The 27,848-nt window shown below is 39.4% G+C and overlaps 1 protein-coding gene across 2 annotated transcripts in view; it reads right to left on the bottom strand.

Moving 5' to 3' along the window:
• LOC110674838 (paired box protein Pax-1) overlaps positions 1 to 27,589 on the bottom strand; it is a 228,182-nt gene extending 200,593 nt beyond the window's left edge. Inside the window, exons 1-2 of one of the 2 annotated variants that reach the window (XM_021839331.1) lie at positions 26,523 to 27,589; positions 424 to 456 (exon numbers count right to left, since the gene is read on the bottom strand). In XM_021839331.1, the coding sequence (XP_021695023.1) occupies positions 424 to 456; positions 26,523 to 26,532 (43 nt within the window). In that variant the 5' untranslated portion in view covers positions 26,533 to 27,589. The remainder of the gene's footprint in view (positions 1 to 423; positions 457 to 26,522) is intronic. The other variant, XM_021839332.1, reaches the window with a different exon arrangement.
• Between the last annotated feature and the right edge of the window lie 259 nt (positions 27,590 to 27,848).

Genomic DNA, 27,848 nt, shown 5'->3' with positions numbered 1-27,848 from the left:
GGAAGTGCTCATTGAACGCTAAGCTGAGAAGCAGGCTCTGTCCCAGTAAAGACGTTATGCCAAGAAAAAGAAAAATGAGTACGAATAGTCCCTAGTGACAAAATGGGTAGCTGGAAAGAACAGGAAGCCAAATCATGCATTGCCACTTCATACCCAAGTAACCAAATGGCACTATAATTCGCCTTCCATGCCAATATAGTGCTATTATAGAGCTGACAAGCTCTATTTTAGCAGTACAATAGCCCTATAAGGCCGAAAAGGCGAAATAGCGGGCTAGTGGTTACTTGGGTAATGTAGGTCAATGAGAGAATGGGAGATTCGAAGCAAAATCGCTCGCATTGAGAGCTGATTGGCTCATGCCAATCAGTAGCTGTCAAATGCTATCAAAAGTATGGGAAAAATGTAGATCACATAAATAAATACCTTGAAGATATCCTAGTTCAGATTCATGTCCAGCTGTAAAAGAGAAATGCGAAAACTTGTGTTACAATATTGTCAACATGGATTATAAATGGTAAAATGACATTGGTTATAGCAATTCAACCAATGATCGTTGCGGTCCAAACAAATTCAGTTTAGCTTCTACCGCTAAGCCAAACAAGATTTGACAGTTGCGTTGCATTCGATCCTAGTTGGCCACTTGATTCCAATCCAACGTACAAACATCCATTAAAGATCCTAAGTCGCCTTCGGGGCCCGCAAACGGTAGCGCCCAAATTAACAAATTCCTCTTCCGCTTCAGTTGGAAACTCAAGAAGCTCGTCCGACGGCGGCACGGTGGCCGTCTCAGAAGCAGCCGTCCTAAACACATATACAAACAATGCTCGCAACCCGAATCCCCGTCCGTCGGCCGTTCCTTGTAGCGGTCGTTTGATCTCTCGACTCTGCTAAACTCGGTGAAGGATACGCCATGGACTTATGCACGGGTTCACTATTTGAAGTTTTAGCGGTGTCTTGTTATTTATGTGACTATGGAAACCAGTGAATTCGGCACCGCTCAAACGTCAAATTAGTGAACTCGTGCATCGGTTCATTAGAAATGTCGGCCGCTGGACGGACTGCTTTGTTTACCCGAAAATCCGATCCGGAGATTCAGATTTGGGAGGTCCAAATAGCCGTAGCGGTAGACGCGCAGCGTTTCAGGCGAGAGTCGTAAGTTCGAATCTCGTCAGTTGAGGGTCTTTTTAAACGCTGCTTGCCACACTAAAGGGACTGAGACACACAACAATGATCACCAAAAATTCATTTTGAATCGGATACTTCTCAAACTTTCAGGGATTAAATAACTATATATATAACCGTTTTGGCATGATTTAACCTGAGAGAGAGGAGACAGCTCACTGACAACTGGCTTGTTTTCTTGGCTTCTTTGATTTCTTCTTCTAATGTTTGGGTTGTGCACAATGGTTCGGAGAGCACAAGCTGGGTCAAAACTATTTTCACATCCCATTTGTTCTCAAAAAGATCACAAAATTAAAAAATTTCAATAGCAATTTGAGTCCAATCGACAATAATTAAATAATCAACGATTATATTTGCGAGAGCACAGGAAAACAGCTTGAATTTCCAATCATATCTAGTTTTAGTATGGTCAAATTTTTTACGCTCTGCCCTTCGAATGTGCGGTTTTCCAGTGACAGTTGGTGACAGGTTCCCTTGACTTTTGGGAGCTCGCAATCTAAGCCAGCTGTCTGCTCTCTCAGGATTTAACAAGCGCTTCTGCAAGCATTCCTCTCGATAAATCTGCCCGTTTATGGTGCCGGTTGTAACGAACGGCTTGCTGTACCGTCCGCACTCGCAGATCGCCTGCCACAACAGGTACTTCTGCGCGAATTTGTTCATCTTTTCCTTCCGGTTTGGTCTGCTGGACCAAACCGTCCGTTTTCTGTTTTCGGCCGCTTCTAGCGCGCAGCTCGATGGTCTTTGTCACCTGGAACATCTTCGCAACGAGGAACACGGTAGAATGGTGGATTCCAAGCCTTTTGCTGATCCATCTGTGCGTCCGACCAGGATTATCGATCACCGCGCCTAAGATTTGCTGACGTAGCTCCAGGTCCGTCCAACTCGGGCTCAGATTGGGTACCACTTCTAGTACTGCATTTGGTCCCTCGGTAGTGCAAAAGGTACCCAAGTTTGACAGATCGCAGTACACTTTTCACGGCATTCTAGATTACCTTATGAGCCATACAATTTTGGGCAACTGAAAGGGACATGGAGGTCTTTAATTTGTCTTTGGTAGCTCTACTTGATTCGAATGCATCTCGAAAACTACTTGATAGATCGCGATAAAATTTTGCACACATAATTCACATAATTTCACTATTCAAAAGTCAATTAGCTTTTAAATTTTTAAAGTTTTCTCTTCATAGTCTACCGCGTTCGCTTTAAAATCGACGCTCCACTCATCGCGTCTATATGGCATCTTTGATGATCTGAATTCACAGTATGTATGACAGTGTTACCAGATTAATCAATAGAATCCGCTGCCAGTTTTACTGCTTTCAAATCAATAATTATATTTCCACAGTTGTTGCTGAATCCTAATGGTAAATCAATAAAAAAAATCCAAATAATTCAGAATCGCATACCCTCAGGAAGCTCCTTTTATATAGCATTTAAAAGAACGAGAATGCACCCTCGGTTCCTCCCTACGGGACCATCATCCTCGGTATCGCCGTCATCATCATCATCGTCCTCCTGACCGAAATCGAGTTTGTAATCCCGAAAAGGATACAAATTGTTTCATTCATTCGCATGTTGCTCTATTTCCAGTGGTCTCCCTATCGGAGGCTTTCAATCTTCAATTCCGACAGGCACAGATGTGGATAAATTTCAGTCAAAATACAAAACAGGTCAGCACAGAGCAAAAAATAGAAACCTGGAACCGAGCCGAGCCAGGCAGGGTTCTGTAAAACCCCTCAAGAACTAAACCGGAGATAGGTGGAGAGAGAGACAGAGGACGCAACCCCTGTGCGAATGTGTGTGCGCCATCTCCTCTTTCGATCCTGAATTAAATTTCCATTCTCAACCGCAAATTTTTAATCCGATTTAACGCAGCCCTGAACCATGAAAATTCCAAAATAAAAGGAAAAACTGACGAGTGGGTCTCTCTCTGCTTCGCAGAGATGGCGTGAATGCATTGAACTGAAACTTTTGCATCCAAAACCGGAGAACAAAGCAGCCTCTTCTGATGTGCTCTTCCATGGCTTGCTGCGATTAAGAAATTGTAACAGATTTCTTCGGGCCGACGGTGAGGGGCCTACTTTAGTTACACAGAAGATCGAAAGAAGAACCCATTGCGTCAGGGAAAATTTGTGTGAAATTTGAGACGCTGCTGGCGCAGCAATCCTTTCCGAAGACTGTGTGGCGCGCGGTTGATGCAGTTGTGTTTCGTAGGATGCGTTGGAAGAACTGTCAGATTTTGCGGTTTGACAGCGCGTGGTTTGCCTGCACCCGTGTTTACATGGTTGGCAGATGTGATGAAGTGGATGTTATTTGCTGCGCGAGGATCGCAGTTCGAATCTCGATTGCTGGCGAATCGAGCAACAACGAAAAAGTGATACCCAATTAATCATTCGCGCTGACGACAAACCGCAATCGAATCGTCACCGCTGTTGCCTGAAAGCCGGAGCGCCACTATCGTCAGAGCCGCAGTACGATCAAAGAAGAAAAAAAGACGTAGTAGTTGGGCTTAGAATGGGTGCCAGTACTTCTAGTACTGCATTCGGTCCGTTGGCACTACACTAGAAACCTAAGTTTGTCAGATCGCTATTGATTCGGAAGCTCTTTGACAGTTTCTCTTAGAAAATGACAGTTCCGTGTATCACCGGTCATCCCCCAATGTAAACAAATGAATACGCGAGCCTGTAACTATTCTGGATCTTAATCTATTACCTCACGCGACATTAAATTTTGAAGAACTACAAAGGACACAAAAGTCTTTATTTCGTCTTTGATACCACGGCGCAGGACAAATTATCGACCTCTATCGGAACGGTGAGCTCAAATCAGGCGCATAATTCGCAAACACGTATGGAAACAAGATTGAAACAACCGAATTTGATACGAGCCGAGGGCTACGAGGGGTATCAATTGAGACGGGGGACCCCGAATAACAAAAACGACAAAACGCCGGTAGCTAATCAACTTTTCAAAACCAATCAGCTCAAATTGATGCCGTAGTGACAGAGGCGGCGGCGGCGGCGGCGGTAAAACGATCCTCCACTGGCATGGTACAGCTTGCAGAGATCAACTTTTCTCCGTCGTTCGAGTTTTGAGCGACGTCGACTTTGATGGAAGAGCAGAACCCAACTTAACCTTCTGTCTGGGCCACAAAAAATGATACGTTGGCTGTGCCTTTAGGGTCATATTGACAATCGGAGTGACAATTAGATGTTAGCATTCTATTTAGTGCATCAACGACGCATAAGAATTGCTTTCGATGGTAGAGCATCTACTTCCAACACTGCCTTCCGTACAGTAGGGAAATAACGCCAGAAATAAGAATAGTAAATATTGAACTATTATATCAAACTATTTTGCTGAAGGCACTAGCCTTCGAAAATAACTTGATATATTTAAGTTTAAAATAATTAAAGCTCACTAGCGTCTATTAGTGGTAGTATGTTGAACTAAGCTGACAAGCATCGTATAGCCTTTAAATTAATGAGCAACTTTGCCAAAAATAGCATTCCTCCTAATCTAGCGATATAGATCATAAAGTAACATTTTCTAGCTAGCACCATCATGCGGTGAATTCAGGTGTAATAAAGCAGCGCTCTTCCTGCCGCAGATTTGCATCAAAATCTTTGATCTATTATAGTTCTATTGATGAGATATTTACTCCCAAAGTCTAATAATTTCGTCATTTTTTTACATCTTTTCATAAAACAAAGGTTGTTTTAACAGTAATCCAGTACTGACCCGATTTTGTCAGCCCCTTTTTACAATGAACTTTTTGCTCTCACGGTTTTATTATAAAATTTTCTTAAAATCTTATTCAACTCAGTTAAAGTTGTTATGACAATGCATGACTTAGTGAAGAAAGAAAGAAAATCCGCTAAATCTTGGTGAAGTTATCGCGATTTGAATCTAGAATCAACATGACTCCAAGGGACAGACAAAGTAAAATTTCAAGAACATTACTTTAATTATTTTGGAAAAAATTCATGCTTAAAAAAATTTAAAACAGCCTTTCAAACTACTCGGGAATCATATTGAGCCCAGAACACAGCCAACGGGTTGAACAACCGAAGCCAGTTCAAACAGTAGTCATATAAGAAGGCAGTAGGCTGTGCGGTGATCGAACGAGTAAAACAAAAATCAAAACAAATGAAACTTGATAGCTCGATATCGGCTTTAAGCTTTTTTCTTACGTATCTGAAGAAAGCAATCAAAGTCTTTTATCTCTGAAGGATCTTGCTTGTTTTGTTCGGATCGGATTATTAGTCTTGGAATTTTCGAGTAGTTTGATGTCTGACAAATTTACGCTAATCGTAATCTTTCGGTTAATCGTCAATTTCGGAAGTCTAAAGTTACCAAAAGATACATAAATCGCTTTAAAACTCCTAGAAATCAGCTGAAAGCAAAGTTCGCCCAGTCATCGAACGTTTCGCATCCGATTTAAATGGGTTACAAGGGAGAATCGTCGTTTCCACTTTCCGGTCCATGAGCAATGATGCCGAGCAGAGTCAAAAATAATCGATAAAACCCATTTCAAACAGGATAATTTATGTGCCTCCTGCTCTTTGCTCTCCTGGCCCTTCTCATCGTTCGTGTCAGACGCAGGGAAAACCATTCCGTTTTTTCATCCTCGAAAAAACTTCCTTTCCAGTGGAAAATCAAACATCGAGCACTGCAAAGAGGAAGAAAGTTGTTGAACTTTCACTTTCTTCCCTCTGTTCGGAACCGTTCCGATTGATACCGGGAAGGAATCCATTATTCTAGTACTTCCTTCTCGGCATGCGCTGTGACGTTTGTTTGGCTCCATCATATTCCGCACGTCCCCCGCCGCCATCTCTGATTGCACGACAGTAGTTGTTGGTAGTGGTGCCGACCAAAGCAAAGCATGCCATGATGCGCATGAACGGAACGACGCCAATGTCTCGCCGCCTGCTACGAGCACCAACTGACCGGAGAGCGCGAGTCCTTGGTCCTTGGTCCTGGTCAGCAAAAGTGAAAACCGATGAAATCTTTATCTCTGGATCGGATTTTCGGTGGTAAACAAAACTGTGTGCGACCAGCGGTCGACCTTCTGATGGCGTATCCTCCAACAAGTGTATAGCAGAGCCTTGCCCGAGAGATCAAACGACCCGTCGTCCATCGGATGGATTCGGGTTGGCGTTGTTTGTATATGTATTTAGGATGCTGCTTCTGAGACGGCCACCGCCGACGGGACATCTTGCCACAGACAAGCAGAGGGGACACTTAGAACAATTTTTTTGTAAGTCCCTTTCCACATCATCGTCTGGTGGCCATGTTTCCTGGAATGAGGTTATGTCAACGACGAAATAAACGCCGTTATGTCCCTTGCAGTCAAGGGTGGTACTGGCAGCTCTTTATTGCTACCCCAACGTGTCACTGGTTCTAAAATATATACAACCATATAAAATAACGACCAAACAATGGTGAAGGCGTAATCAATTTTCTCGCAAACATCTATTTTGGGAATTTAGCAGAATTATCTGATTAAATTGCCAACAGTGCATTGCAGTAGCACGTAGCGAATAACTGCTTGCAAACAATTTCTTTCAAGCGCATTGATTACCTGTAATTTTGCGAAGAATGACTTTTACTTTTCAATTTTACTCTCAGTTGACAGCCGCCCTCAACCCTTGGTTGCAGTTGCCCAACATGTTATGACATATGAGATAACCAGGCTATCGACATGGATGGAGACACCATCTTCTACGGTGACAGAGGGCTGGCAGATAAATCGGGCCCGAGACATCCTGTCTTCTGTCAATCGCTGCAATGGATATAGTTGATGATGTCCAAGGCGTGGAGATAAAAGAGCAAATTTTAGAATGCCGTCAAAAGTGTGCTGCAATCTGTCAAACTTGGGTACCAAGTGTAGTACCATGTTACAATATGCAGTACCACAGTGTACTAAATTATGAAGGTGGTATACTCCGAAAACTGACAGCTATTCGACGACGCATTCCTATCCAACTAGAACAAATTTGCGAAAAAAAAAGATCTAGTGATCCGGAAGGTATATGGTACTATAGGAGTAACGTCACATGTTTACGATCAAACTTGATATTTACATGAGTAATGAGCCTAACTTGTTAATTTTTTATGCCACGATTTAGTACTAGATATGGTAGCCATTCTGAGCCCTACTAATGTCTTGGTTTCTGCAGAAGGCGCTAGTGTGAAACGTCAAACATTATGAAAAACAATGCGCGCGCGTTGAAGGCGTGCTCTATGGGAGTTTCGTCAGTGTTACGTCTGTTTGTCTGTGCTTTTCCGTTCCCAACTGAAGCGGAAGAGGAATTTGTTAATTTGGGCGCTACTGTTTGCGGCCCCGAAGGCGAAGAACGGCCACGCCGGGTCTTCAACGAATGTTTTGGTGCGACGCTAAATTGAAATGAAGTGGCCTACTAGGATCGAATGCAACGCAACTGTCAAATCTGATTTGGTGCGCAGCTTGGCAAAGATGTGATGTTGAAAGGAAAATAAAGATAATTCTTGAGATATTTGTCTCAGATCCACGCTCATATTTAATTGAATCGTTATTCTTCTTCTTCTTCTTCTTCTGCTTTGTATCGTCAAGATGCTATTGGGGCAGAAACCATGCATTAATGATTATTTTCTATTCTTCTTTAATTTATTCTGGGATTCTTTTGGAAGTTCATCTAAGATTATAAATTAAATCATTTTAGGATTCTTCAAGAAATTCCACAGCTCTCTGGTGTTCTTCTGAAAATCCTCTTGAGTTTCTTCCGTAAATTTCTCGGCAAACTTCGCCTTGCCTTCAAGTAGGCTGTTGAATATGCTATGGATCGTCCCATACAAAATGACAGTTCCGTCCACTCTCGTTTTTCCGGCTTTCCCAGTGAATATCCAGCGATTTTTTTACACACAAACACGTCGGAACATTTGACGAACAAAACGGAGAAATAATCATTCAAATCCGTTGACCCATTCGTAAGCCATTTCGTGACATACAAACACCATTCCATTTTTATTTATATAGATATCTCTGAAGTTCTTCCGGTAATCCTCATGGAATCCTTCATATGAAATCCTCCTAAAATTTAGCAATCCTTCTTTAGTTCTTTTATAAACGTATCTCGAGCTATTCCGTCCGAAATTCCTTTTTGAATTATTTCGGAAATGCTTCTGGAATTGCTCTTGCAAATTATTTATGATACTACGGAAAACATTTCAGAGAATCTTCTAAGAATCCCTGTGAAATTCTTCAGAAAAACCCTTCTGGGATTCTTCCAGAAATCTCTCGGAAATTCCTATTAGTTTTTTTCGGAAATCCTTCTGAAACTATTACAAGTATCTCTCTGATCGCTCTGTGATTCTTCCGAAGATCTTTCTTCTTTTGAATAACCTTGGAGATTCGTCTTGAATTTTTATGGAAATCCTACCAGTTTTTTTAAATTAAAATTTCTCAACACAGTTAGAAAAAATCACCGACGTCGGTAGTTTGTTTACCGAAATCTCAACAGCTGAACGGTCGGTAATCCGTTCGGTAAACGAAAAGTTTACCGAAAGGACTGCAATTTGAGCTGTCAAAACTACCGGTAGATTACCGAAGTTCCGCGTCTATTCTGTAATGTTATTTACCGAACCATCGGTTATTTTGGAAGGGGGAAACTAAATTTCAGATGTTTGTGCAAAGTAAAATATCTAATCTTGCTCTTATTTTTGATACAATCATCTATTTCTGTGGCATGAATAATCACCCCGGATTGAAGAACCTAACCTGCTGGGTGTTTATTTCGTTTATTATTCGTTCAACTTCAAAATGCTAACAAGCCGTTGCAATTTTGCCCCATCGTTGTTCCATTATCGCAGATGTCAGCATTACTCCACACATATGCTACACCATTACGGATTGTTGCTGAATCTAGGCGCATGATTGGAGGGTCCTGTTTCGTCGATATTTGCTCCTTCACATCCTATAGTAAAAAGTAAATATACAGGTCTTGGTCTGATGTTAGCCAAAAAAGGAATTACTAACCTGTAACGTTATCTCCAAATCACTTCTTTCAAGCAAAGATTAAAATACTTTTTAGCAAAAAAACGGGTCTGTTGGTTCGCGGTTAATCTATAAGAGCCGATTGAAAACATCATTATGGCGGATTTGACGTTTCTTGTTCCAAGTTACCGAATACGGTAATCATTACCGACAGTTCAGCTGAATATTTCACCGAAGTCAGCACTTGAGCTCGTTTACCGATTTATCGGTAAATATCTTCACCGATGTCGTTAATCTTTTAACAATTCACCGATATTCAGTAATTTTTTCACAGATTTCAGTAATCAAGCCGAAATATACCGAAACGTCTGTAATTTTTTGAATCACCGATCTGTTTCGGTGATTTCAATTACCGAACTCATAGAGTCTGTTTAAGTGTGAAGAATTCTACCGACAATGTTTCTATGATTACTTTCATGAAGGATGGAATTCTTTAAAAAGATCTGGGATTCTTCTGAATATCCTTTGAAGATTTTTCCAGAAACCTTTCAGGGTTTCTTACAAAAATCCCACAGGATTTTATCCAGAAATTCTGGGTAACTTCTGGGCATTCTCTGGAATTCCGAACAATTTTAAAGAATTCTGTGTGTCTTAGTTAATTCTCCCAAAAACCATGGGAATTTCCTAAAAATCTTAAAGGGATTATTTTAGATTACACTGTGAAATACATTCAAAAATCAAGGTTTAATTCCTCCATAAAATCTCTTAAACTCTTTCAGATTTTTACGGAAATCCTGAATTAGTTCTTGCAGAAATCCCTCCTAAATTCATTCAGTAATCTCTTTGTGATTCTTGCGCAAATTATCCTAGGATTCTCCCGAAAACCCTTCTACAATCCCAAAGAAATTCCCACAGAATTTTCCAGAAGAATTCCAGAAAGATATTAGGAAAAGTCCTAGAAGGAATCCCAATGATATTTTCAGAAGAATACCAGAACGATTCACGGTAGAATCCCAGGAAAACTTCCTTGAATGATATCTGGGTGATATGGTAGCTAGAGTCGGTTAAATGAATAATCGAACAATACTCATTATTACTTCTTACATTTATTTGAGCGTGTAACATTTGTCTTAGCGTGTTTGGTTCATTATAATACAGTCATTATCTCGCATGAATCTTTTGAACGTGTACAAGTGACAGCTCGAAGAAGAACAAGCGCGAAAGTGACTTGACAGTTTGTCGCGTGAAAAGAGTCAGTTTAGTGAAGGATTTTGTGGCAAACGGATGTGTTGATTTGTACCCAACACATGTCTTCGACTGATGGTGAAATCGGCCAATAGTAAAGTGAGATGGTGCTTCCGGATACTACAATGGCGATTAGTATAGCCGTGAGGGCTAGCGCTCATTCTACGATTGATGTGTTACCGTTGAGATACGCTAACTTTGTAAGTTATTTGTTAAGAATAAGTTTGTCAATTGGTTAGTATTTGTTAGTAGAGTTAATATTATATTGTGTTAGTTGTTATTTTTCTGTTTGTTAAATGTTAGTAAATTTTCAGAATATTATCATATATAAGAACAAAATCACACTATCACCGCACACTGAACAAGTCTAAGACAACACACATAAGATTGAGCCAAAAAGGGGAAAAAGGGTTGCCACAGTTAAGTCCACGTCGAAAAGAGAAAAATAAAGGATGAAAGGGATAGAGGGAAAAGGGACAGGCATCTGGGTCGAATTGAGCCAAGAGCAAAGCCTATTCAATTTAGAACCTCGAGACAACCAGTTCGCAGAGTTAACCGTATACCCATACTCAAATTAACCGTTGAAGTTAAAGTTTGTTCGACAACTATACCCGAATCAGGACCCATTATTATAGGCCATTTCCGCCTGGTGTAGACCACAAGCTACCAAGAGCATCCAAGTGGCTCTAGAAGTCATCCCAGAGACCCAGGACGTTTGGTAGACGCTCCAGGATACCGACATCCCCTCCGCAGCCATCGCCCAGCCACCATTCGTGGGCATCCGTGAGCTCGGAGAGCGTTCCGCACGCCCAAGAAACCCGTTATCTATCAGGCCCACCCGAATTCAGCCCAGCAACCCCCAGGACAACCCTCACGTGCTCCACTTCCGGCCGGCCGCAACGTTCCACACTCCACACCCAGACACTACACACAGCAGTAAGTTGGAAAAAATATAACGCTTAAAGCCAAAGAAAGTGAGTTTTACTTGGGTTCTTGACCAGCTCCAGCGTGCCGACCCTAAGAGCCTCACCCCTAAGGCAGGTCCTTCCGACCCGCCAGCTAACAGATGTAAGGGCTTGAACTTCCGGTTCAATTCACCGACTCTAGCTACCACACGGATAAATCTTCTGATATACGGAAGAACTGGAATAATTCCCGAATCCGGAAGAAATTTTTGAAGATATTTTGAAACCTTTCAGCAAAATTTCAGGAAGAAATCCAGAAAATTTTTCGGAAGAATCCTAGGGAGATACTCGTTAGAATAATCACACGGAGATTTTTTGAAAATCCCAGGAGGAATGCCCAGAAGCATCCTAGAAGTAATTCCGGAAGGACTTGTGAAAGAATTTTCGATAAAAATCTTGTAGAAAGTATTCAGAGGATCCTTAGAAAGATTTTCGACAGAATACCATAAGGTTTCCCGAAAGATTCATCTAAAGATATCTGGAAGAATTCCAACAGGATTTTCGGAAAAGTCCAAGAAGTATTATAAGGATATTGACGAAAAAAAGTACAGAGGCATTTTAGAAGAATTCCAGAAGGATTTTCGAAAGATATCCGAAAGTATTCCAAAGCATCTTAGATGATTTTCGTTAGAATCCTGAGGCGTTCTTGTAAGAATCCCAGGAGTATAACCGGAATAATATTAGAAAAAAATTCGGAAGAAACTCAGAGTTCGGAGGAATTCCAGAAAAATTTCTATTAGAGCCCAAAAAAATCTAAGCAAGAATCCTTTAAAAATATTAGGTAGAATTGCATCAGGATTTTCGTTAGAAACTATCGTTATATTTCCAAAAAAAGATTCTTAGAATTTAATATTCAGGATTTTAAAAGAAATCCCGATTAGGTACACGCAAAAATCACAGAGGGCTTCCTGCAAGAATCCCAAAAATATGTTCAGTGGAATCACAGAGGGATATCTAGAAGAATCCTAAAAATAATACCGGAAGGGTGCTATAAAATTGTCTCAGAGCGATATCTTCACGAATACTGGGGTTTTCAGAAAAAACTTTGAGAGATATCTGAAATAATCCATCTGATTTCCAGAACAATCCAAAGGGGATAAGGTGAAATTCAAGAGGAATTGAAGCGTTACGGACGGGAGAGGAGGGGTCGAAAATTTCCGAGTTGCAAATTAAAAAGTGCACAAATGAAAGCCTGGTTTGCTGTTGACAAGAAAAGTAATCGCCTACCTCGATGCGTGGAAATGGTCAAGAAAATCACATTTCTTTGATCGCAATACGCTGTTCAGAAGAAAAGTCATTTTTGAGCCCAAGCAAAAATAGTGCAAATGTCAAGACTGCAAAAGCAGTTTTCTCGTTTCAAATCGATAAATCGAAGAAAATAAAACACACAGCCGTTTTATTTGGGGAATGAAAAAGCAGTGTGTTTTTACTTTTTACAATTTGACGATTTTGAAAGAAAAAACTGCTTTTCTAGTACCGTGCACCCCCGCTAATTTGAACGGTAGCTCATGCAAACCATCGGGGTTCATTTTTAATTTGAACATCTAGTCACCCTAGAAACGTGTTTCTGGTCACCTCTTTCACTGTTTTATTTTGACTCTGCGTTGCGTTCCACAGCGTTCCATCTCACTTCAGTCCGTTCCATGAGCTAAATGACGTTTGAACCATTTTTAATCTGAACGATGTGCAAATTAGCGGGGTACAGAATAAAAAGTGTTCAGATTAAATGTGGTCAAACCAACGGGGGTACCCGGTATTCACATTTGCTCGATTTTTACTTGGGCCTTAAATAGAACTTTGCAGGAAGTTTCAGGACTAATTCAGTCAACAAATGTCTTTACTTTCTTGAGCGAAACAGCATACTTTGCTTAAAAGTACTCAAACCAACAGGGGTACCCAGTATATGACATAAATTCACAATTAAGTTTTGAACTTCGAGCCGTAAACTCGTGATTAGGCTTCAAATGCTCAGCAACTATTTTGATTCTTCTCCTCTCGTCTCTTCAGATAATCCCTCAAACAAATTAATCCATCTATACGTTTGTGCAATTGAAGCCATCCAAGCACTCATTTCTCACTAATCAAATCATCTACCCTCTTCCAGCACAATTTGTCCAACATTATCCGGCAATAAAGCTGATACAAATGAAAAGAGCACTCAACACGATAAACCTCGAATTCTCTGGACGTCGTCGATGGAAAAACCACTTGTCGTATCCCCTCGTCATCACAGCCAACAACTACAACGGTGAGTGGGTGCCTTTAATCCGTCAAGAGAGCAGATCAATCTCCGCTGATAACGGCCCGATAGAAGCTGCTCGTTTTCCACATTTCCAACTCCAAGTAGGCGCTGCTTGTGATGGGGTAGATGACGGCGAGTTGATAACCACGCGTTCTACTGGCTGGTCTTCCCTTGAATCTCAAAGCTCAATCGCAGTAGTCCGTTTTTTGTTCAAGCAAAAAATGAATCGATTGAAAGCATGGCCTACTCCTCCGATGTGATTGCAACATCACGACTGTGCCTCCGAGGCTTGCAATGTCAACACCTTGGTTTTGCAGGTAAATCGGATCTTCAATCCGATCCCATCCTTAGTCTTGAGAATGTGGAAGATAGAAAAAAAATCCCAACATAATCGTCATATTTGTCGAGTGGCATCTGTCATCACCATCACCGCCGACGGGTTCTCGTACTTTAATTCCAAGGAACAAAACCTGATAGATGGCGATGGAGAGACGAACATGTAGCCAAAACCAGAAGCCTTGCCCTCAAGCCCACACAGGCGAAGAATGGAAAGCAATTTTCTTGCGGTTGTTTGTTGCTCGGGGAGGTCTCAGAATGGGAACCCAAAGAATGCGCACTCTGGAGAGGATCACTTTCCTATAATCTGACGTAGAGCCATTGGGTTCTTCGATTTTCTTCTCATTCTGTTCATGGACAGAGCAACAGGCTCCTATGAGCCGTGTACAGATATAACTCCTTTTGTTATCTGCTAATAACTCTTCAGAGTAGAAAAGGGATAGATTTCAGATCGGGGTGTTTGGGAACTGGGCGAACAAGAAGGAGGACGAGGAAAATATTAAATCATACATAATCCTCGGTTATTTTCTCGGCTGTTATTGTCGGAGACCTCTTGTCTCTGAAGGTTTCGCATTATTTTTTACCGGATCGAGCCGGGGAAGGATTAGAACTCGAAAGAACATTTACCCAATCGGATCTAGAGAATGGTCATGAATGCCGGCGTACCGAAAAAAAATGTACTTGTACCGATTTGTTCGGTACTTCAGATTTTCGGCGGCCGACCGAACGAAATTTAAAGCAATAAAATATAATTATCGATAATCGATAATTACGATATTATTTTCTGAGTACGGATTTGGGAGGAGAGGGCAGAAGGAGCGATAAAGTGCGCTCTAAGTAGGCTTTGGATTAGGCCGAGCAGTAGGCCGGGTTTTGGAAAGGGTGTTCGATAGGAAAGTGCACATTTGAAAGAAGATGAGAATAATTTCATTTGTTTTTGCAATAATCTGCACTTCAGGGAAAACTGGTGGTTAATTGTACTGCTTGTGGGCAGGTCAAAATTAATGTTTGAGTGTGAACTGATAATTTTCGAAATCGAAACTGTCGGTTTCTTAGATGCGGATCACAAGTTTACAATCAGAACTATTTACAGTTCAATTCGTGCTAATTTCCGAAACGTTGTACACAAATTTTGATGGCTGTGTACTTTTCGGTTGCCGGAATGGAACCCATTGTGACTCATTTGCCACGAATTTATATATATTTGCTCTGTTGGTTATCACCGTAGGCACATTTTATTGTCACTCTGCGATAATTAAACAACGTGCAGTAGTAATCTTTGAGCAATGAATTAATACAAATCGGCAGAATTGTGCCATGGAAAACGATCCGATGATAATATATTACAGTCAACTCTCAGTAACTCAATATTCCGTATCTCGATATCGAGTTAGAGAACCAAAGTAAAAGTTGGTTTTCATGGCCAACTCGATGGTCCCTTGGATAGGAGTTGCACTGGTTTTGTGTTCTGTAACTCGATTCCTTCCTAACTCGATACCCCCTAATATCGATTTATGGAGAGTTGACTGTAGCTATATCATTTATTATTTTTGTGTAGTCCTTCCTACATTTGCCTCATCTGTTGATTTAAAAGATTTGTTTATAAATTTCTAAATTTAAGATCGACACCCAAGTAACATAGCCAGTAGGGAGCCGGATCCTATTCATGGCACTTTTGATTCACTTTTTTTTTTTGAAAGCTACAATGCTCTTCTTATTGCGAAGTTTCAGATAATTCGGTCGAGAAAAACTCCCATGCCAAAGTGAATCATGGAAGTGTCCAAGTGATTCTGTACCCTACCGTCTAGATTCATTCAATTTTATTATGATTTGATATTAGCCACAGGAAATTAATTAGGTTTTGTTATTACTTTTCACAAAGCTCAACGGTTGCAATAGTTTCTGGTTTAAAGCGACCCTTATTTTTTTTCAGGAGTATTATCAAATTAATATGACAATGAAGGTAATTTGATATGGATACTGGTTTTATAGTAATGCAACTATACTGCTGTACAAAGAATCCATAAACGTATCTCAACAATTAACACAAAAAAAACGAAAACTCTGCGACAAAATTTTCATAAATCTGAATAATTTCTGACAAAACGGAATTGCGAGAAACGAATCCCATCCTAAAAAAACACAAAATGCTTTGACCAAATTTTTAAACTTACGGCTCAATCAAGGTGGCCATAACAGTCTGCACAAACCGAGCAATATAATAACTATTTTAATTTTTGAATCAACCATCACATTACCAATTACCTGCACATTAATTCGACTATTGTTGGACAGTCCATTAGAGTAGCATTTTTAAAGTTCAACGATTGGCGAATTTCCCTAAAAAAAGAAAAACTTACTGCTTTGTGTGAGAAGCTCATTGATAAAGCATATGAAGCATTAAAAATCTTTCAGCTGGCTCAGCACTTAGCCTAATTTTACGACCTTCAACAAACGAACGATACTTTGATCTTCAAAGATTGCAAAAAAAAAACCTTAGAGTGCTATCAAATCATTCATCTGTCGGTGGAGGCATATCTGTCCTGTTTCTGTGCATGTCAACAATTTTGATATTTTGTAGGAATTACATTTCATGTTTTTTAATAAAAAAAACTGTAAGATACATGAAACTGCGATTTGTTCAGTTAGAAGAATGAACGTATAAGCGTCCCACAAACTAAAATTCAATGGTCGTATTGGAAATTTTAAGGTGTTAGTACATACTTGGTGATAAAATCTATAAAACGAAATCCGAACACGTTTTTGACCTGCAGCCTCGATTTTACAACAAGTTGCAGAATGATAATTTTTGCAGCATGCGTCGTACATTTATCCAACGATAGTTGGATAATTACGACAAGTGCTGTAAAAATCATCGTTCTGTAATCAGTTGCATAATGATTCTTACGACACTGCATAATTGCAGGAAAGTAAGCCGTTCCATGACAGACTGGCGTGAAAAAAACAGCCTATTACGATGAGAAATTGTAAAAAAAAATTGTTTCTACACATAGTGCCGCCATACTGATTAAATTCCGGCATACTGCAACAATAAAATATTCAAGACTTGCCTTGCCTAAGCTGTTTCACCCTATAAACATGTAGATATTTTCAACTTCGAGAATATTGCCTTTCTTAAACCTCGAGCAGTTCTTTATAGGAGCCTACACTCTCGTTAGACCGAAAGGGTCATAAGGTCGAAATAACATTGAATCGTTTACTGCTATGTCAAAAGGCTAACACATTCATCAGTGTTTTTCTTTCTTTTCATCAAAGGCTATTCTTTCTAGTTATATCTCACAGCGGATATTGCGAGCTTCTAGGTAATGCCAATTATCCTGATCTAACAACTATTCGACCGGAAAATTCATCAGGCGGCTTCTAGGTAATGATAATTATCCTGACCTAGTCTAACGGTCATTTTCAGCCTAATAATCCTTTCAGCCTAACGACACTTTCGGCCTAATGGCCTTCGGCCTAACGACATTCAGCCTAACGGGATAGAACCTTTATAGGAATATTATATTGTACAGATTTTTTCGTACATATCCCGAATGTCGTTTCCCTGAACTTCAGTCCTACGAATGTCAGTTCCCTGAACACTTTTCGGCACTCAGAATGTTCATAACTTTATACATTCATAGCTGGTAAACGGTTTAACTGAGATGCATCATTTTTTTATGAGCGGTTCTTTAAAGTTTCACCTACCTAAACATTTTTATTCATTTCTTCATCTATCTTCCTAGTTCACCACTCTGTCACTGAAGATTGTTCTCTAACCCTGCCTCACTTTTGGAGCCGTCTATAAACTACATTGTCATTTATGAGTGAGAGGGGTGATTCCAGTCAAAAACCACGATCCATACAAATTTCTGGTTATCCGATGAAATAGATTTAGGGGGAAAGTATCATTCGGGTAACGCTGAAATGACATTCAATGATAAGAGTAGCACAATCGGTTTTTAGTGATATTAGTCACCAAAATATCGGTACCGTAATCCGGGGTATCATTGATCAGCGGGGTAACATTGATTGGAATGACTCATCTCGTAAAAAGTTGATATCATCATTTATTGATGAAACATTTCCAAAGCATGAATGTTGCTTCTCTTTCTTATATTAATGAGCTATTAAAAATTGAGATTTTTGCAAAAATTGCGTTGACTTTATGCGTAAATTTGTCAAGTTTGCGAAACAATGATTTCAATGGTTAAGGATGACACTACCGAAGATTTATGTCTCACATAGGTTCTGCAAGCGATATGAGCAAGGAAAATGCGGTTCTCACTAAAAATGGCATCGCCCAAAACGATTCCGCGGTCAAAACTTTTATAAGTATGTTCAATTAGGCAACATTAACGAATTATTGTTAAGAATGTAAAATTCCCTTAGGAAATTGCCTACCTTAAGGCGTATTTCGCAGTTTGAGGTGTTTTTAATTTTAAATTAACTCAAAAAGTAAATGAGATGTAAGCGTTTGGACATCATATTCGGCTTCAGGGGCCATGATTTAAGTAAGTAACGACATTTTCAATATTACCGAACGTTGTTTACATGGATGATCAATGTTACCCCATATCAGCTAAATGAAAAAATCACATAAAACATTTGTGTAAACATGCTTAAATCTTTCAAAAAACAAAATACAATATGTAGTCACGAGCTATGGGTGGCAGTACTTGTTTAAAAAATATAAAACTCAGAACATTTGCATTTTTGAATTAAATATTTAAGAAATATCCTAAAAACTGATCAATGTTACCCCGGATTACGGTATATGAAAAAGTATTTACTTATACAACAGTGTCAACCCCGCAAATGATTGTGTTTTGCTAAGGTTGTTTACTTTTAATCGACAGTTGGACAGTTTCTGTCTTCATAGCTAAATTTTGGTCTATGATTCCAACTCCCACAGGGCGCCTTTATACTGAATCGACCCCTTTGACAAATTGATGTCTGGGATCGGAAAGCAATAAAATGCACAAACATGTATTGGCACAAATAAATCAAATCATAAATCTGCTCTCTTGGAGCATTAAATGTTTATACCTTTGTAAGGTTCAAGTCAATTGGTTTATGAACATTTGTACTCTATTAAGTAATTTAACGCAAATGGACCAACTTTCAACAAAAATAATCGTAGCAATAGCTGACCCAAATAGTTGCAACATCTATCTAAATAATTAGGCTCTAAAAAGCAATAAAACTTCAAAGAACAGCTCATGATAAAAAGAAGGGAAAATCTCTTGTGAAATCTATATTTTCTGTACAACTAGTGTTAAAAAACATAGTTTATTATCCGTAATGCTGAATGATACATCACTGCTCGTTTTAATAACGTTTTAATATATAACTCTCGATTTAAGCAAGGTTTTCTGTTCTATTTTATCACACCTCAATAATAGTATGAAATTCATACATTTTACATTGAAAAATGACCCTTAACAATCAACATATATCTATTTGACCCATCGCCTACATGCTTTTCATTTCATTCGCTTTATTACTGCAACATAAATCTCAAATTTTGATGACAATCATATAGGAGAAAGATACATTTTTATTTTATCACGCTTCGCTATATCACGCCAAAAAAATAATTGGGTCCGTGATAAAATCGAGAAATTACTGTACATTTCATACAAAGGGAGCAGCTTTAAGTGAAAGGAATTTGTTATTCTATTGTATGTTTTTCTTCTTCCTAGTTCGACGTTCCACCAGATTGAGCGCTGTCTGTTTAATTTACATTTACAAAGTTACAAATGTTGATGTTGATCATTGAATGCCCAAGAAGTCGATAATTTGACCCGTAAGGAAGTTATTTGCATCTGTTCTAAGAATTAGAATACTAAAACAAAAATACCCAAAACGGATGTTCGAAGCTAGCTCACTAAATTAACTGGAGACACAAAATTTGATAACGCTCTAACTCCGTTATTCCTTCTACAGTTTTCAATTTGATTTATCTGAATAAAAAGAATTGCCAAAATAGGGAGATGTTTCATTCTGGCGAATGGTACATTCTGGTGAATGGTTTTCTGGCAAATACCGCACAATCACACATTTACACTACAAATTATTCACTTTGTGGTTTCTGATCCTCACGCAATCGATTCCAAGAACACAGCGTATTTTTAGTAGGTATGCGTAAGTGTGTAGTCTATTGTTTCGAGCATCATAACAATCAGAACAGTTAGGTGTTGACACCAAGACATACTGGTGCGCTACGCCATCCCCAAAAAGTTGTCAGAAACACTACGATCTCAAAACCTCTATCAAAATGATCCTTTGAGAAGAAATAAGCTATTGTCAAGAACATACTGCCTTTCGTTTTCTGTCATAACTAAACGCAAACCAAATTTCTAACTTTTTTTGTTAAAGCCTGATTCGCTGCTGACAAGTTATTTCTCTGCCTATCTTGATGCATGGGAAATTCCTGCAAGGAATCGCTCAAGAATGCGCATTTTTCTGATCGCAGTACGCAGTTGAAAAGAACTGTCAGTTCAAATGGGAGTCGCTGTAGAAAATTTCTGCAAGGAATCGACGAGAAATTTCTTTAGCGATTCCTTTTCAGTAGCAAATCAGGCTTAAGGCGAAGTAGGCCGTCATTGAAATTTGTACGCGTCGTTGATGATTGTTGCTAATTCATTTCACGATTTCGAATCAAAGAAAATCAGTTGGTTTTGCACTGACACAGCTGAAGAAGTATCAGCATACTTTATGCATGTCAGCGCGTACAGTAATACATTTTCAAGTCAATATTAATTATCAAGACTGAGTTTTATCATATTGAAATTGCAAGGGGCGATCCATTAATTACGTAAGACAATTTTCGGGTATTTTTAACCCCCCTCCCCCCATGGTAAGATTTTTTGAATGAAAATTAAAAATAAATTGTATGGCGCGTAAGAAATGTCAAACCCCCCCTCCCCCCATAAACCCTTACATAATTAATGGACAGCTCCCAAGCAGCAAAGTCATCATTGCTGCCAAAACGAATTACGGGCTACTAAGCCTTAAGTAGAAGTCGCGCCATAGTTATTCAACTCTGTACAGTAGGCCTTGAAGTTTGATTGTAAATCATATTACTGATTATATAGATAGAAACTGATTGGTCGGTGTTCAGTTAGACTGAACCAAGTGTTTTATTAATTGTCTCGGGAAAATATACACTCTTAAAAAAATAAAAATGACTGACGACGTAATTCAGGTTATGACTTAAAGGCACATGATGTAAGTGATGGAACGACAAAAAAACGTGTCATTGAAGATGCGTTGTGATCGACAATTCCCACACTAAAAACTAACGTGGTTAACATTTGACACAAATTTACGTCATTTGGCTCGCTTCTTTTATGTGCATCCCAAAAGACGTAAATTACATGGTTTGTTGAAAGTCTGTATCCCGAGTATTCTGGATATCAAACTATTTGCATTACTTGCTGTAATAATGGGATATATCTGTATCAAAATATCATCGCAAAAATCTGAATTGAAGGAGTCCTGAACACCAAAATGCATCAGGCAGTCCAGTTTCTCTGAACGCCGACCAGTTATGAATCAAAGATAAGGGATGGTAGATGGTACACAAATTATGTCACGCTAAATTTAGACTTTTTTTTAACCCATTCCCCCCTTTGTCACGCTTTTTGTATTTAGCTCCAAAATTTTTGGAAGGCTTGTCACGCTATGTCTGACCCCTTCCCCCCTGGAGCGTGACGTAATTTGTGCATGGTCCCTAAGGCAATTTCTTATAACACGTTTAAACCTATACAGTGTTGATAGTCACTTGGCCACAAGTTGCTACCTGGTCATTTAAAAGTTACTATTTGCAACAAATAGTCACTAACGTCACTTTTTTGTGTGGTGTGAATAAAATGCGGAGTAGATTCTCAAATTAAAAGTGTCAAGACAAGAAGGAATTCCTGTTGAATATTTTGTAGAAAGTTCTGTTAGAATGTATGAAACTGTTTTATTGGGGATCTAGAAGATGATTATTCTGACAGTAGTTTAGACACGATTTAAGCCTAAATTTGAACAGATATGGTCCGCTAAAAGGACGAATTTAAGGCGAATTAGGTCATCATTCTACAATGATGACCTAATTTGCCTTTTGCGGACCAAATTTGTTCAAATTTAGGCTTAAATCGTGCTTAAAATTTTGTCAGAATATCATTGATGATTGATGCATATTCATCTATCGATTCCGTAGTAATGAAAATCAGTTGGTGTTGCACTTACGAAGCTGAAAAAATATCAGTATACATTCTAAATATAAGCGCATAGTGATACTTGTTCGAATCAATGTCATATAAGAGAACTGAGTTTCATTATTTGGAAATTGCAAACTACAAATGTTGACGGCTGCCAGAACGAATGACGGGTTCCTCAGCCTTAATATAGCTTGAAAATGATTAGCTTTTCTCATAAATAAAGAAATGAAATCCAAATCGGCAAGCTTTTGTATGATTTATTGTTAAACCATCTAATTTGTAATTATGAATAGCTTTGCTTCAAAATATGAGTCAGTAATTTCACAGGAATAGGGTCCTAAAGCTCTGTCCCAATTTTAGTGCCAAACGCTTAAGTTTAGGCCAAAAACACATGTTTACTCAATTTTCTAATGTTTTCCGTTGGTTTAAGCCCAAAAAACATTTTTTTAGATTTTGTCACATCCTTTGGCTTAAACTCAAATTTTGGGTGTATTTTGTTTTCCGTGTCCCTTACGAAATGTCAGATAGGAACAACCCCAGTGGTCGAACTAAAACCCCTGTGGTGTTTTTGTCGACTAAGCGAACGTCAAATATGATCAAAAGTGTCAAGGTTCATTTATAAACCAAATTTTTAAATTAAAGTTTAAACATGTTATAGCCATTATTTGAGCGGGAAAAATTGCTAAAGTAGTAACAATAACATGCTTTTCGTGTTATTAAATAACAACAAGATTTCATTAAAAATTTTAGGACCCAATTCCAACCAAAAAATATTTGAACAATTCGTCGCAAATCCTGCCAGGAATTTCTCCTAAATTTCATTTAGGAATTCATTTTAGGTTTTTTTGTGTTAATAATTTCAAGAATTCAGGTCGAAATTCCAACAAAAGCGCCAGGCAAAAATACTACCAGAGAACTTAGTTTGATTGACAGAATAGCAACGAATTTTTTTTCAGTGAGTCATGGGTTACTAAGGATTTATTTTTGAGTTTCAGTTCAGTGGTGATAGTCAGCTTCTGTCAAAGATTTTATAGCATGGCTAGCGTAAAAAGCTGGATAGATTCTGCTAAAATTAACAAAAATTCATCAACGATTGAAAAAATCATTGAAAATTCTATTTAAGTAGAATTGTTGATTTGTTTCATTAAAATACACCAACAGGCAGATTGCGCACATAATGATGTCTAAATTACGTATAAAATAGACATACATTTAACAAAAACAATAAAAAAAGTCAAGAGACGAAATATGAACTTAACGCTTTGTTCGGCAGAAAAATATGAAAACCATCGGCAAAGCAGTGCTTTTAGAAATCTGTAGTTTGTACAAATTCGAGGCAATCTTAGCATGACTTTGATTGGCGGGTTGGCAGTAGCGTTGGGCGAGTTTGACCAGAACATCGAGGTTACTGAATCGATTCAAATTCGATGTGTCAAATCGATTCACCGATTTGAATCGATGTTTTTGAGTCGATTCGATTTACAAGCTCATATGAAAATTAACAGGAACCTGCTCTCGAAATAAGACCAAAAGCAATAATACTTTGATTTCCCTAGTCACAAAAGTCACTATTATTTTGCTGTCTGGCGGCATTCACCACGTGAAATTTTGGGCAAATGCTCGTTTTTGGGAGCTTTACAACAGTCATATCCAACGGACCAGACAATCCAGCTTTTTACGCTAGCATGCCATAATTTTTGAATCACCCCTTATTGACGTTTCTTGCATATACTATAATTTTTATGGCTAGTTCAAAGTATGCTTTGGGTAAAGGAAATATGTTTTATTGACATGAAACGTCAAAAATTCTCATTGTCGTTACTAGGATATGGAAACCTAGAATATTTTCAAGTTTTTTATTTTATTTGAACTATTTTCTATTATATTCTTCTTTCTAGATTAACGAAAAACGGTCAACGGCAGCGGGTATTTTCATATATAAAAAAAGTGGTCGTCAACAAGAAGATTTTCCGAGAGAATCACGGAAGAGTTTGGAGGACCACCTACTAATCCAAAACAAGGCGTCGTGGGCATACCACTTTTTTTGGCTTTGACTTTAAAACGTAGCTTGTGTTTTTCATGCCGGTTTAAACGTTAAGTTCATGCTTCAAATGAGTATCAAATTTAAGCCACACCATCCTCCCGCTACGCATATTTAATATCCCCTCACCCACACATATTTACTTTTTGAACATTAAAGAAGTGTTCGAACTAGCTGTGGGACAAGTTAGAAATGGATGTGCAAACCACATAGCAATGCAATGTATGGCGCAAGAACCAAACATACTAATTTTCAAACTCGATTCAACGTTTGATGGAATAAATATATTTAGCCTTTATTCCTTGGACTTCCATGGACGATTTTGATGAACGTTTAATTATTTAGCTCTATGGCTAGGTTATTGGTTATCCATAGTACTTTCTACAAGCTTGAGTAGTTCTACGATTCTCAGGTGCCTAAAATAGTGTAGAAGAAATAATATTACTTAGAGAAAGCGATAATTATTTTAGAATTGATTTTAGAATGCAATGAATGATTTTAGAATTTGGACATGCAAAACAGAGAGTGAACAATTTTGACAGTCCAATCAACAATTTCAAATTACAGCTTGCTTGGATCATACTATAAAATCTGTGGGCAAGGAACGTCAAAGTCGAACCACCCCCATCAGTTTTATAGCTAGCGTAAAAAGCTGGATATACTGTTCCCAGTGCTTTGAATTGCCAAAATCTCATTATATCTTACCCATCACAACTGAGAGATAGAGGATGATCTTCTCTTCATCAAAACATTGGTACAAAACGTGTAAATCCATTCATATATGTATATATACTCAGAAACAACGAGTTACACACGTCGTTACCATTGGCTTTTAGAGCGTTATCCTAAAATATACGAGAATTGCAGTTGTAGTGTTTTGATTCATAATGTGGATCATATTAAGGGTCATCTTTTTGTAGGAGATAACGACGTTGAACGCAACATGCCAAGGATATTTGAATTTAAGCATGTTGCTATGGTTACACGCATGTGGCGCTTAAACTTAAGATTAGAGAAAATAAATTTTACCTTCCCGTTGTAATTCCTAGAACACACACATGTTTTATTAGTCTACCCGACCTATGGCCATTCCAAAACCTTTCTCACTGATCCATATCTGTGGGAGGGACAATTTTTCGCTAAAACCAATAAAATTTGAGGTATATTCATGAAAACAACTATATTCTGCAGTACCAGCAAGGTAATAGAGTCCTAAAATTGTTGATGAAATCTTGTTTTTATCAAATAACTCGACAGAGCGTGTCCTTGCTAATACTTTGGCAAATTTTCCCGCTCAAATAACGGCTCTATCTCATTTAAACTATAATGTTAACAATTGGTCCAAGAGCTTGACACTTTTGATCATGTTTGACGTTCACTTCGCCGACGAATTTCCACTGTGGTTACACTTTTTAAAAAGTACTAACACTGGGGTTGTTCCTATCTGACATTTCGGAAGGGACACGGAAAACAAAATACACCCAAAATTTGAATTTAAAGCAAGGGGTGTGACACAATCTCAAAAAACATTAAAAATGATATTATTGGAATCAAACCAACGAACAACACTTAAACATTGAGTAAACATGTGTTACTGGCCTAAACTTAAGCGTTTGGTACTGTAATGGGAACAGGGCTTTAGGACCCTATTCTATCTCATACAGCTTCACTATGATTTTCAATCATATGCCTATTGTTTTTAAAACTAACTCATATTTGATCCGTAGCTGTGGGGTTACTGTACAAATAAAGTAGTGAGTTTCAAAGCCCAACTAAGTTCAGTTAGCCGAAACTTGTCCCGAAAATCCAGTAGCACCGAAAACAACAAACAAACACAAAAGGAGAGACGCAAAGAACGCTCAATCAAACAACGACCCACCCGACCACGCACGTCAGAATAGAAAACGATCAAGAACTCATCATAGACAGGCCGCGACCGCGTCTTCGTCAGTCGGTAGCCGTCGTCGTCAAAGAGACGGATCGTATAGAAAACTCGGAAAGAAACCAATATTTGCCCAAAGCCAAGAAGCTCAAACAAAGCAATCCATGACCGAACCGGGCGATCATCGTCTTCGTGGGCGATGAGCCACGCCGAGCAAAATGGATTATACCGGGGTTCGATCCCGGCGCGTTTTCTTTTTTCTGTAGGGATGTCGGGTCCCGTCGAAGGGTGTCAGACAACATTCCTGTCGGTTCTGGTTGACCGTCGTCATGGAGCTGACGTTTTGGGCAGATCAAAATTAGGCTACCGGAGTTTGCGTCGGACGCTCTCTTTTTTCGGGGTCCGGCGCGGAATGTCGACTCGGGGTCGTATTTCACCTACCTGATTCCATCTTGATGGCGGCGGCTTCGGCGGCCTTTCGCGTATCGTCCGACTGCTTGGATTGCGGCGGTGAAGACGGGATGGCCGGCGGCTGAAGTAACGTCAGCGGAGACTGATAAAACTGAGTAGGCGGTGGATGGCCTACGAAAGGCAACGATTTGTTGCCGAATCTGTGCAGCAAATCAGTGCTGCTAAATTCTTCGCCTGTCGAATCCAACTTGATTTTCCGAGCGAAGCCTACTATGATTCAAATTATCCACTAGGGTGTGTCGAATGTGACGTTCCTGAGGTTTCTTCCGTTATCGAACGGTTTTGTTCACGTTTAACGATTTGATTTTTTAAAATAGTGTTTCGATATAGTTTTGTACTATAGGTTTGGCTGCGATTTCAGCATTCCTGCTTTTGGTCCTGTAAGGCACTCATCCTAAATAGAAACATCTGATTTTGTATTCTTTCTAGAACTTCACGTCGATTGCTATGATGTTTCTGCTACTTGAGGTATTTGGTTTACTTTTGTGATTCACGCATTGACGCATTTAGACACACATTTTACACTGTTAAGTTTGATTTCGGAGTTAATCCCGCACATTGACTGTTTATTACCCGGAGCAAATCCATGGATGAACACTTTCACGCCCGTTTAATCACTGAACCACGAACCGGAAAGGGTCGTACACATTTCCGATGTCCTTGGACGAAAAAAAGGATTGCTTTTGCATCAATGACTCCCACGCACACATACAACTGAACTCGGATGATACGCACGAACGTTGTCTTGGGAACGGGTTTTGACCCCCGGTCAGAGCAAAATATGACGTTTCTGCCGACAATTAGCTGTCAACCGCGATGACAGCTATGACAAGTAGTCACCGAGGGGCTCGCGCTTGCACAAATCAATCACTTCCTTACAATTTCAAATTGACGAAACACAAAAAAATCCTCGGCTTTGCGCGAAAAACATTGAAATCGACGGCCTACTACGACCAAACGGCGGCGGCGACGATGACAACACCAGCAGCTGCAGCAAGAAAATTTCGCGTTTGGGCTATTCCTCCGTTCATCGGACACTGCGGCGATCATCTGTGGAAGCACGCGATGCGCTCTCTCGCGCCGCGATTGCTCAAGCCTGCCCTTGCACCAATACCAACGCAACAGAAACCGAATCCGTACGATTTTGCGTCCACCCTGACGCACCTATACAACGAAACGCATGTTGGTGTGCATGCAAGCGATACCGTGAAAAGGGGCGTGCCAGTCTCGGTTCTCTCTCTCCCTCGCTGTGCCATCCATGCAGTCAGCCGTCAGTCAAGTCTCCGTCACAGCTGA

The sequence above is a fragment of the Aedes aegypti genome, chromosome 1 (genome assembly GCF_002204515.2).
Source record: "Aedes aegypti strain LVP_AGWG chromosome 1, AaegL5.0 Primary Assembly, whole genome shotgun sequence".
NCBI classification, from domain to species: Eukaryota; Metazoa; Arthropoda; class Insecta; order Diptera; family Culicidae; genus Aedes; species Aedes aegypti.
Note: the sequence above shows the minus strand (reverse complement) of the source record. Positions and strands in the feature narration are given on the sequence as shown.